At 46.0% G+C, this 11,966-nt stretch overlaps 1 protein-coding gene across 1 annotated transcript; it reads left to right on the top strand.

Moving 5' to 3' along the window:
- Positions 1–676: 676 nt before the first annotated feature.
- On the top strand, positions 677–10,340 carry CCNG2 (cyclin G2). Its single transcript, XM_055138866.1, has 8 exons — positions 677–832; positions 1,549–1,686; positions 2,409–2,546; positions 4,252–4,502; positions 4,682–4,760; positions 4,853–4,951; positions 7,115–7,320; positions 8,973–10,340. Exons 2-8 carry the CDS (start codon positions 1,549–1,551, stop codon positions 9,091–9,093), a joined length of 1,032 nt encoding a protein of 343 aa, XP_054994841.1. The 5' UTR covers positions 677–832; the 3' UTR covers positions 9,094–10,340.
- Positions 10,341–11,966: the final 1,626 nt, after the last annotated feature.

An 11,966-nucleotide genomic window follows, 5' to 3' on the forward strand; every position in this document is an offset into this window, starting at 1 on the left:
TTAAAACGCTGGGGACCAGGCACTAGTGCTTGCCTCCTCCAGGGAGGCGGCGGCGGGTGCCAGGGACGCAGACCCCCAGGGGCCGAGCTCGACGCATTCCAGTGCAGCGGCCCCTTGAGGCATGCGCAATGCAGGCCTCCCCCCCCCCCCCCCAGCGTTGCTAAGGCAGATCCGGGCGCAGGGGCCGGGAACAACCAATCCGAGGACTCCAAACCACCGGCCGCTTAGCCAATCCCGACTCGAGAAGGAAGCCGCCCCTCCGCCGACAGCTGGCCCAGCCCCGGCCTCCAATCAGGGCGCTGCCTGCTTTGGGCGGACTTTTCAAACCTGCGAAAACAAAACAAATCGGGGGACCTTTAACTGGGCGAGGCGGCCCGGCCGGTGTCCTTCCGCCGCCTCCCGCTTATCACGCCCTTCTCCCTTCCCTGGGCCGGATCAAATCTCGGCCCCAGCGGGACGTCCTCGAGCCCACCCTCCGCCGCCGAGAGGAAGGAGCGGCTGGGTAAAAAACGAAGGCGCCTTGAGGAGGCCTCTTCGGGACTCGGGCTGCAGGGCAGGGACTCCTTTTCGGCGCATCGCGCAGCCGCGGATCCCTCCGCGCCCAGTCACGTGCCCCGCCCCTTCGGGGGCGTCGGAAACGCAAAACAAAAACAAGGGGCTGTGCGGGCGGCGGCGGCTGCGGGGCCGGGAGGGCGCGGGGCAGGGGGCGGCGCGGGGCTCCGGCCGCGGGGGGCGCGCGGGCAGCGGGATGCAGCCGGGACAGTGAGAGCTGGGCCGGGGGCGCCGCTGAGGCCCCATCACGCCCGCTCGGGACCGCGGCGCGTCGGGCACGGTGAGTCGAGGGGCGCCCCCCGGCCCTGCCTCCGCACCCCGGGCGGGGGGGTGGGGGTCGCACGGCTTCCCGGGTCGCAGCCGGATCCAAAATGTGGGGCTCCGGGGTGGAGTGGGGTGGGGGGGACAGTGTGTCTCGCGGTGGACGGGGTGTGCTTCTGCCCTCCGGGGAGGGCGCCGGGGAGACGCTGGACACTCTGCTCTGCTGGCCCCTCGCCCCGCATTTGCTCGCGGGGTCCGGGGGTCGCTCCCCGGGAGCGCTCGCGGCCGGGCTGCTGCTTGCAGCGGTGCCGCCCCCCGCCGTCGGGGCGCACTAAGTGTCGTCCAGCGCGGATGACCCCCCCCAGCTCTGCTCCTCGGGGTGCGGGTGGGGGTTGTCGAGGTGAAAAGCTGGGGAAGGGGTGACAGGGTTGCGGCGAGAGGGGCTTCGGGGGCGGGGCTCCCGGGAGTCCCCTCCCCCCGGCTCCTTTGTTCGGTCGCGAGACTTGCCCTGCGCTCCCCCTATTGTGCGGAGCCCCTGCCCCTTCTCCGCTCCTCCCCCTCCCCTTCCTCCGCCTCCTCCTCCTCCGCTGCTCGGGGGCCTGCCCCGGAGACCCCCCACCCACTCCCGGGACCCCGCCAGCCCCGGGGCCGGTTCCCACTTGGCCGCGGCGGCCCCTCCCCCTGCCACACCTCCCGGGCCCCCCCGGGTGACCGCGCGTGGGCTTGTCGCCGCAGATGAAGGGTCTGGGGCCCGAGTGCTTGGCGGGGGCCGAAGGCGTGCAGCTCCTGGGCGTGCTGAGCCTGTACCTGGAGCAGGAGCAGAGGTTCCAGCCGCGAGAGAAGGGACTGAGTCTCATCGAGGCCACCCCGGAGGTAGGCGACCCCCGGGAAGGAGAAGCTTCGCCGGCGGCGGGTGCCCGGCAGGCCCGGGGCGGGGGTGGGGGGACCCGCACGACGGGTTTGCGAAGTTTCCTTCACCAGGTTAAGCGGCTCTGGCTCTCCTTAAGACAAAAATCGGTGTGTCTTCCTGGAGGGTAATTTCTATACCGGGTCTTACCCCACCCCCAGCCCCTTTTTTCTTTTCTTTCTTTTTTTTTTTTAAGCAAGAATGTGTGATATACTTTTTTTTTTCTTTTTAAATGTAGCCTCCCCGCCCACACCGCCTTCACTTTCTGGGTGGGAGAGAATTGAGCCGTTTATTTGTGGAAGTAGCCTTCACGATGAAATATTGATAGTAGGTCTTGGATGTTTGTTTTTAAGAGAAACCAACAAGGAAGTCTTTATTTCCGTTAAAAGGGAGTGGGGTTGTATTTGCTCTAACTCTCTGGAAGTGCCTTAACAGTTCATTTTAATTCTTGAAGCTTTTTTTTTTTTTTTTCATTTTTGAAGTTCGTTGGTGAAGCGCTTTCATAATGTGTATTTTTTTTTTTAACAAACAGGGGTGTGTGCATATTTTTTGTCAGTGTCTAGCTTTAGTTAAATGATATCACTCTTTCCCCCCCTGTTCTTAGAAAGGATGGGGAAAATGATTTGGATCTGCATATTATCTTTCTATTCTGTGAAAGTCATAAACTGGTTCTCGGTTTTTGTTTCAGAATGATAACACTCTGTGTCCAAGATTGAGAAATGCCAAAGTAGAAGATTTAAGAAGTTTAACCAACTTTTTTGGATCTTGCACTGAAACTTTTGTCCTGGCTGTCAATATTTTAGACAGATTCTTGGCGTTAATGAAGGTAGTTACTAATTTTTAGAAATTTATTTTTATTATTCTATTCCTATTGTCTAGTACTATGTGTAGACCCAGTGATTCAGTGAATCTTTGGGAAATGGATCTAATAATGCCAGTGACATAATCATAAGTGGACTCGTGGTCTTTAGGACCAAACAGTTGACAAAAAGAAGTGTACTGTATCTTAAGTTAGGTTTTGCTTCTGGTTGTGTATTTCTTACCTCCTTGAAGATGTGACAGAATGAATCAACTTACTGCTTTTTAAAGATATTTTCTGTATAGTTTATACAGTTCTCAAAAATAGGATTTTCATATCTTAATCTCCTGTCAGGTTTCTTTTGCAGCTGGGGTGTTTGTCTTACTGAAACAGGACAATGGAAGTATAGTGATATTAAAGGTGACCTACTGCCTTCCCTCTGAGAAGTCTTTCCAGAGCGGGAAGCTGCTGTCTTACCAACAGTTACAAGCAACTGTTAGAAAAATATGGTGGTTCTCCTGCCAATAGGATTGCGTTCAGCTGCTGGGTCAGTGTCGGGGCCGAGGGAGGAAAGGGCAGCCATCTGCTCAGGCAGCCTCCACATATGTTCCGCTTTGCCTCACCCGGGCAGTATTTCTCCAGGGCAGATTTGCATAAAATGGAACGGGTGATTTTTTTTTAAGATGAAAAGATAAGAATTAGGACATATTATTTTTATTTTATGTATGATTATTTTTCAGGACATATTATGTCCAGAGAAGTGGGATGTTATTTTTGGCTTGGGAAAGCATAATGCACTTGAGGAGGAACTTAGTTTGTATTATAAATTTCTTAAATTGGAAATACAAAGTATAAGTTTATTGTTACAAACCTAGCATTTGAATTTTAACTAAATGAGTTAAATGCTTAAAATGATTTTTTTTTATAAGAGATTGAGTTGATTTAAAATGTAAAAAAAAAGTGTAAAATTATAAGGATAGGTACAGAGAAGTAGCTTGATTGTGGTTTATTTTTCTTTTTGAATTTTGTGGGGGTGTGGCCACACCTGGCCCTACTCAGGAGCTGCTCCTGGCTCCGTGCCCAGGGGTTGCTCCTGGTGGTGCTAAGGGGCCTTGCAGTGCCAGGAAGCAGGTCCGGGAGTCCTGCATTTCAACCTGCACTCAGCCTAGAGAGTTACCGCTCTGGTCCTAGTTAATGTTTTAAGAGTCAGGGCAGGGCCAGGGAAGTAGTATAAGTAGTATAGTGTATTATAGTATATTGTACAAGTATATATGTGTGTGTGTGTGTATATATATATGTATATATATATATAAAATATGTATTCTAGTATATTGAGGTTAGGGTCCCGGACCCAGCCTTGATCCCCAGTACGTGGCCTCCCAGGCATGGCCAGAAGTAGCTCTAAAGACTCTTTGAACCCTGCTGGGATGACCCTAGCCGCCCCACATCCTTGGGTCCTTGCACTGACCACTAGCTTGGAGCACATCGGGTGGGGGCGTGGAGCCCTGGGCATCACTTGGGAGGGCCTCTTCCCCCCACTAGAAGACCATGGGCATGATTACAATATTTGAGTTGGAATGTACCTAGAGATGCTGGTGACGGGCCCTACTTGTGCTCAAACCCAGGGCACAAAGACTGCTCTTCGCTTGAACCTTACGGCATCCCTAAGAAGGTCTGCTTGGCTACACTGAAGTGACAAATGTTAGAAACTTCTTGTTCTTTGGTTTTTCAGGTGAAACCTAAACATTTGTCTTGCATTGGAGTCTGTTGCTTTTTGCTGGCTGCTAGAATAGTTGAAGAAGAATGCAATATTCCTTCTACTCATGATATAATCCGGATTAGTCAATGTAAATGTACCGCTTCTGACATAAAACGGATGGAAAAGATAATTTCGGAAAAATTGCACTATGAATTGGAAGCTACTACTGCCTTAAACTTTTTGCACTTATACCATACTATTGTATTTTGTCATACTTCAGAAAGGTAAGTGGAGTTAAAAATTTAACTTTTGTACTTTAGCTGTTTATAACAGTAAATAAAATTAAAATTTATATTTATTTCTTTCAAACTTAAACGTAGGATTTTTAATGTCGAGTTCTTAAAACCGCATTTTAAATCTTTAGAAGTTTGAAAAAGCATTATTTTGTTTTCTCATTGTACAGGAAAGAAATTCTGAGCCTTGATAAACTAGAAGCTCAACTGAAAGCTTGTAACTGCCGACTTACCTTTTCAAAAGCAAAAGTAAGTTGATTTCTTGCTTATGTATATTTTACAATATCTGTAGAATTACAAGAAAATAATCCTTTTTTCTTTCCTTTTTTTTTTTTTTTTAGCCATCTGTTTTAGCTTTGTGCCTTCTCAGTTTGGAAGTAGAAACTTTGAAATGCATTGAATTATTGGAAATTCTCCTGCTTGTTCAAAAACATTCCAAGGTAAATGTTTCATTAACCCTGATCCCTCAAGATTTAAACTGGAAGGGTGCCTGTTCACTTAGTTTAACTTCTCCTGTAGTCAGATGTCTCTTCTGTTTAGTATTTCTGTGGTAACACACCATTTACATCAGATCGTTTCAAAGTGCATTCTGGATGGTAAATACAATAATTGCATCCCAGCATCAACTCTGTTCTTCTTTCTAAACTTTTAGGCCAACTCAAAAAGTCTTTGCAGTCTCGGGGGGGAAAAAACAAACTAAATATGGTGCTTTTTCTTAAAATAATAATATAGCCGGAGAAATGTGGAACTTAGAGCACGAGGTGTGTCCTGTTATTTCATTTCTCAGTACCAGATAACATTGATCGGAGGGCTGGCGTTGTGTTTGTTAGCAGAGGGTGAGGGTAGACTTGATAGGCTCCGCGCCTGGACTTTGGGAGGACCAGAGAGCAGTTCAGAGCTCAGTCTCCATCTACACTTACTGAGTTCTTATTTCAGACTGCCAGCGTCTGCTACATACTTCCCTTCCTAGAGAGTTGGCGGGGAGGGCAGAGAAATGGTACAGGGATTAAGTCCTGCTGATTCCCGTGTGGATCCCTGGCAACACTTACTGTCCCCAGACACTGCCAGGAGTCGCCTGTGAGCACAGAGCCAGGAGTACTGCCAAGGATGGCTTCAGAACAACAAAACAAAAAAAACCCCAGAAAATTGCAGGGTGGTTGTTGTTGTTATTTTTGCCAAACCCACCAGTGCTCGGCTTACTCCTGGTGGAGTCTGGGGACCATTTGGGGTGCAGGTTAGCATGTGCAGGGCAGATGTCCTGCCGGCTCTGCTATTCCTGTGCCCTTACAGTTTGCTCAGGGATCAGTTGAAACTGGATTTGACAAGTTCGAACACTCCAGTTAGAGCTTTTAAGGAGGTGGTCATGAGTTAAATTTAGAGGAGAGCCCAATATAATGATAGTTGAAAGAGAGATTAGGGACCATGGAGATGGCATCTAATATAGAGAGAAAGCACTAGAACTCAGGTTGTAAGGGGGCTAAGAGATAGCTGGATTAAGTAGAAATAGGTCAGGATGACATGAGAATCTGTGATGAAAATGTGAGTAATTTTAATATTGCGGATTTGAGCCATGACTGACCATACTCAGGGGTCACTCCCAGTGCCATGACTGACCATACTCAGGGGTCACGACCAAGCGGTGTGCTCGGGCTTGAGCTTGGGTGTCTTATTTGTGATACATTGATTCCCACTTAATCGGTTATCTCTCGGGGCAAGGTAATTAGTTTTTAATCCCAAATTTACTTCATTCTAAGCATTTTATAATAAAACTCTCTGGGAACATCTGAAAATTGATTGCTTGAAATAAATTTTAAGTGTTCCCTAGGGGAGGAAGAATTATGGTTTTTCCCCTTTCCTTTTCAGGGGAAATTGCTCTTCAGGTTCTAAACATCTCCATTGATCTATGTTTGGTATTTTGATGTCAATTTAGGTTTTTAACAACCCACATAGTGCTCTGCTAGGGAAGCCTACAATAAACTGTTTCGTGTTGAGACTATCAAAGACTATACTGGCTAATTGATTTATTAACAAATTGGAGTTTTTAGGTCTGTATGTTTTCTTTAAAATACATACTAAGATCAGCTAGGGGACTTCAAAATGTTCTGATGTCCGATAACATATCAGTTAAAAGGGGGCGGGGGCGGGGAGCCTAGGGGCTAAGCGTAGGGTTGCACTGATGGACTCCTGTTTGCCCTCCAGAGCCCAGTCAGGAGCAAGCCCTGAGTGCAGCCAGGTGTGGCCCAAAACCCCAGCAATAAAATTAAAAATAATTTTCTAATGGGGTGTTTCCCTAGTGGTGCTTGGGGGCCTAGGGCAGTTTCTGGTGTTGCTGGGCACAGCAGAGAGGGTTCAGTTTTCTGGCCCGTGATCTGGTGACACGGCGCTTCTTGCACCCAGTGCTGCAGGGGGCCATCAAGGTGACACACAGCAGCATCTCCCGGTCCTAGGGGTGCACCGGACTGCGTGGAGCTGGGCATGGAACTTGGGGCCTGGCGTGCACGCGTCACAGGTCTGTCTCTCTTTAGGGTCTCTGGGTGACTCCGAGATGTGTAGGCTGGCTTGAGAACGACTTTAATAAGCCCTTTATTTAAAATGTTTTTCAGGTTAGTGACACTGAATTCATTTACTGGAGGGAATTAGTTTCTAAATGCCTGGCAGAATATTCTTCTCCTGAGTGTTGCAAACCAGATCATAAGAAGTTGGTTTGGATTGTTTCACGACGCACAGCCCAGAACCTGCACAACAGCTACTATAGTGTCCCTGAGCTGCCCACAATTCCGGAGGGGAGTCGGTTTGACGAGAGCGAAAGGTAAGGAGGTTCCTCAGCAGGTCAAGGCTTGGCCCAGGCTAAGCGGCACTGGTGGACTTCGCAGCATGGGGCCGCGGGATACCGCGCGGGCTCAGGGGAAACCTGCTCTCTGAGTGTTATTTCTGCACGTAATAAAACGAAGCCGAAGTCTTATTTAAGATAGGGAGTATCGGGGCTGGAGCAATAGCACAGCGGGTAGGGCGTTTGCCTTGCACGCGGCCGACCCAGGTTCGAATCCCAGCATCCCATATGGTCCCCTGAGCACCGCTAGGGGTGATTCCTGAGTGCAGAGCCAGGAGTGACCCCTGTGCATTGCCAGGTGTGTCCCAAAAAGAAAAAAAAAAGATAGGCAATATTTAGAAGTACACCCTCTCTCTAACTTTTTTTAATTAAAAACATTTCAAAGGAAAAGTCCGTTTAGAGCTGCAGAATGGCTGGCTGGACTGGCATCCCTGCTTTGCCTGCAGGAGCTTCGGATTTTGGTCCCCAGTCCAGTCCCTGACGGAACACTGAGCTGCCACACATTAATCCTCAGGACTCACCATTGGAATTTTATTCCTTTTGACCTTCTTGACTCCCCCACCACCATGGCCCTCTGCAGCCACCAGCCTCTCGCCTACATCTGAGTTTGTTTTTTTTTTAAGGTGTACATGTGTATATGAGATCAAATATTTGTCTTTGACTTACTTAACTCTCCTCCTTAAAAAATAGTTGTTTCCCACTTCCCTTGCTCTTTGAAATACTTTAGTTAAAAAACAACAAACACTGAAATTAAACCCCAAAAAACCAAAGCCTGAAAAAACATTCTGGATTTTTAAATATTAGAATGAATTCCTACTGTCATGGAAAGAGAGGGTGAAATCGTCTGGAAAATATAGGGAAGTGCCAACACTAACGTGGCCGACTTTTATAGATGTAGTTCGTTTCATTAAATGCTGTTGTCTTTTGCTTTGGGCCACACCTGGCTGTGCTCAGGAGACCATATGTGGTACTGGTGATCAAACCTTGTCCACCCGTTCAGTGTAAAATATAATGAGGGCCCAGAGAGTGCCATGGGTAATGTGCTTGCCTTGCATGTAGCTGACGAAGGTTTGCTCTGTCGCACCCCGTCAACAGATGTAGCCCAAAACCCAAAGATGTGTGTGTGTGTGTGTGTGTGTGTGTGTGTGTGATGAAAAAAAAGAAAAATTATAAAAAATGTATTGTCCTCACTCTGCATTTATTGGATTTAAAATATAATTCTACAGTAAGCTGTCAGGAGAGTTAATAATTGGTATACAAAAACAATAGTTTGGCAAATAATAATTTAAGCCTCCAGAAAAACCTATATTTTTTAATGCAGTTAACAGTCAAGTTTAGCAAGTTTTTTCTTTTCATTTTGTTTGGGGGCCATCCCCAGCCGTGCCCACAGGGCTTACTCCTGGCTCTGAGCTCAGGGGGTCACCCCCCATGGACTTGGGAACCGTAAGCGGGGCCAGGTGTGACTCCTACCTGCTCTCTGGCCCCAACTCTAGGAAGTCTTTAGAGTTTAATTTTGACTCTCCAGACCTCTAATTTTTAATCTAAAATCCCCAAGACTAGAGTTTTCATTTATTTTGTCTGTAAAATAATTGTTCGAAGTAATGGAATTGTCTTGCGTGTCTTTCTTTTAGTGAGGACTCCTGTGAAGATATGAGCTGTGGCGAGGAGAGTCTCAGCAGTTCTCCCAGTGATCAAGAGTGTGCATTTTTTTTCAACTTCAAAGTGTCACAGACGCTCTGTTTTCCATCTTAGGAACCTCGTGGTTCGGTGTCAGAACTTCAATTATGTGTACAGGTTTCAAAGCAATAAGTGGGCGAGTAGTTTTCTGGTCCAGTCTCATCTAGACAGGAGTTGTGTAGACTGGAAAACCTACCTTCTATTTATTATTCAGATCAAATCTGGCCTATTTTCATATTTAATCCTAAGCCATCAAATGGGTTAGTGCCTCTTAAACAGGACTTTAGACATTGGCACTTTATTTTTCTCGCTGATCTTTAGCTATTTGGGGGAGGAGGGAAGGTACCAATATCTTCAATTTACTACTTTTCAAGAAGATTTTTAAAATGAATAGTGTCACTTTTTATAAAACCTCCAGTGTCTTTGTTTAAAAAGATTGGGAATGTGCAAGTGCTTCGTTTCCCCACGCAGGGATGTCGGATAATCCTTGAATGGTTATCTTAACTCATCCTCCTCCTATTCTCAGAACAGAGAAGATACTCTTAAATGTCAGACATCATTTTTGTGATCAATGTACTATCTGATGCCACTCTGTAAACAGGAATTTTAGTAGTGACATTTCTGTGAGTTTCAATTGAAGTCTGCTGAAGCATAACAAACAGGCGAGCATTCTTAGGTATTTGCGTTCTTTAGTTTGTAAGTATTGTCTGTCAGTAGTATTATTTTCATGTTACTGAAACAATCCATAATCTGCTAGTTTTGCATGCACCTGTGTGAATGCAGTGCAAGAAGATAGAACTAGGTAACTATGGGATTGATAAATGTTGATCTAGTAGCACATCTTATATTAAATTTTCTTCTATTAAATGTCTGCATGGTTAGGTTATGTTTTACTTCCTTTGTAAGTCACATTTCAAAAATGATGGAATTTAGTATATGGGTGCCAAGAATGAATCTGAAGTTTTAAAGAAAACCTAAGTGTTCGTAGAATTATAGTTTTAAGCATATCTCTGTGGTGGAATAACCAGAAAATAAGGGTTATAAACTCTGTACACATGAGATTTTGTACAGAGAACTTTTTTAACTTTATAAAATGTATATGAAAATGTAAATTTTTAAAAGTGTACATAAAAAATACAGTATTTTTTTACTTTGTGTGATAGTCTAGTCATTGCATGTAAATATAATTTATTGTGTATTCTGTATCATACATTAATTAATGACTTACATTTTTAAAAACTGGTAAGTCACACCTGTTGGATGTTTTCTGAAGTGAATTTTTTCGATGTAATTGAACTCAATAAAAATATTAATGAATTGTACTCCTTATTTGCAACTGCATCTTGACTCTTAATATTTTTGGTAAAAAGGGCAAATTGCTGGTTGATTTGCCTTAAAGTTGTGTTCTGTGCTGCCCCACATCTGACAGTGTGATTCTCGTGGCACGGCTGGAGTCACAAGTGTGTGCTTTCTGACACACTACTAAGTGTGTGACCAAGTGTGCAATAACTGTATCCAAAAGTGCAACCCCTGACACAACAAAAGGGAAGGGTGGTGGGGGACTGGGAACATTGGTGGTGGAGAGTGGGCACTGGTGGAGGGATGGGTACTCGACATTGTACGTATGACAAACATAATCACAAAAATGTTAGTAATTCTATCTCACGATGCTTCATTAAACAAAATTGAAAATAAATTTATTTGAAAAAGGGAAGGGAAGTGGGGAAGGAGGACAAAGTGCTTGTTGCACTTCAGTGGAAGACAAGTGCCTCCAGGTAACTTCCGTCTCCGGTTACCAGGAGTCCTCTAGGTAGTATTTCCTCGCCACAGTTTGGCTCTTAACCTTTGGAGATACTGAAAGCAAATCTGTCATTTGAGAATTGACCTCTCTCTGGGTTGGACTCGTTAGACAAAGGAGTGATCTATTAGCCCAAATGCCTATTAATTTATAGAGAAAAGCAAGAGGAATCAAGTGACCGCATACTCCAGTTGGCAGGTCAGTACAATCTTTCCCTGCACACAAGCCACATTCTAACTAGGTTGCTTGGTGAATAATACTAGCATAGCTGCACCCAGATGCTGCCCCCTTCTACTTGTTATGTCTGTGTGCACAAACATAATTCCCAGTCTGGTTTATAATGTGGACATGTGGCATGTGGACATGTTTTCTCTGGCTGGTGAGAAAATCATATGGACTTAAATGTGGTTTTCTCTGCTGGAGATAATGGTATATTTTCCTGCCCACTTGGGAAATTGCTGCTTGGGATCCTTATTAAATAATTTTGGTGAATAAGTTTGGTGAGTATGTTCTGCCTTCAGATTTAGATTTCTCGATACGTAGAAATTATTTGTGTCTTCAGTTCCGCCAGGATTTTGTTGCTATTCTATTTGGAGCACCATGCCTGGCAGTGCTCAGGGTGTACTCCTGATTCTGCACCCAGGGATCACTCCTGGCAGGGCTCAGGGGATCGTGTGGGGTCAGTGGGATTGAATCCAGGTAGGATGGTGCAAGGCAAATGCCCTACCCTACCTCTCTGCTCTCTTGCCAGACCTTTTTCAGTTTTTTTTTGTAATTAGTCTAGACTTGCTGAGCTCCTGATGTGTTTACACACAACTGGCTGTCCTTGTTGGAGATGTTACGAATACTCCTAAACCTGCTCTTCCTATATACATGCTCAGTGAATTGATAATGTTTTTTCAAGTTGAAAGCTAGGTGAGATTCTTATCTCCTTGCCTGTTTACTGAAAGCCACCATTGATCGTTCATATGGTTTTCTTTAAAATCTGTATATCTGGGGCTGGAGCCACAGCACAGCGGGTAGGTGTTTGGCTTGCACGCGGCCAACCTGGGTTCGATTCCTAGCATCAGCATCCCATATGGTCCCCTGAGCACCGCCAGGGGTAATTCCTGAGTGCAGGACCAGGAATAACCCCTGTGCATCACCAGGT

This window comes from Sorex araneus, chromosome 5 (genome assembly GCF_027595985.1).
Source record: "Sorex araneus isolate mSorAra2 chromosome 5, mSorAra2.pri, whole genome shotgun sequence".
In the NCBI taxonomy this organism is placed as follows: domain Eukaryota; kingdom Metazoa; phylum Chordata; class Mammalia; order Eulipotyphla; family Soricidae; genus Sorex; species Sorex araneus.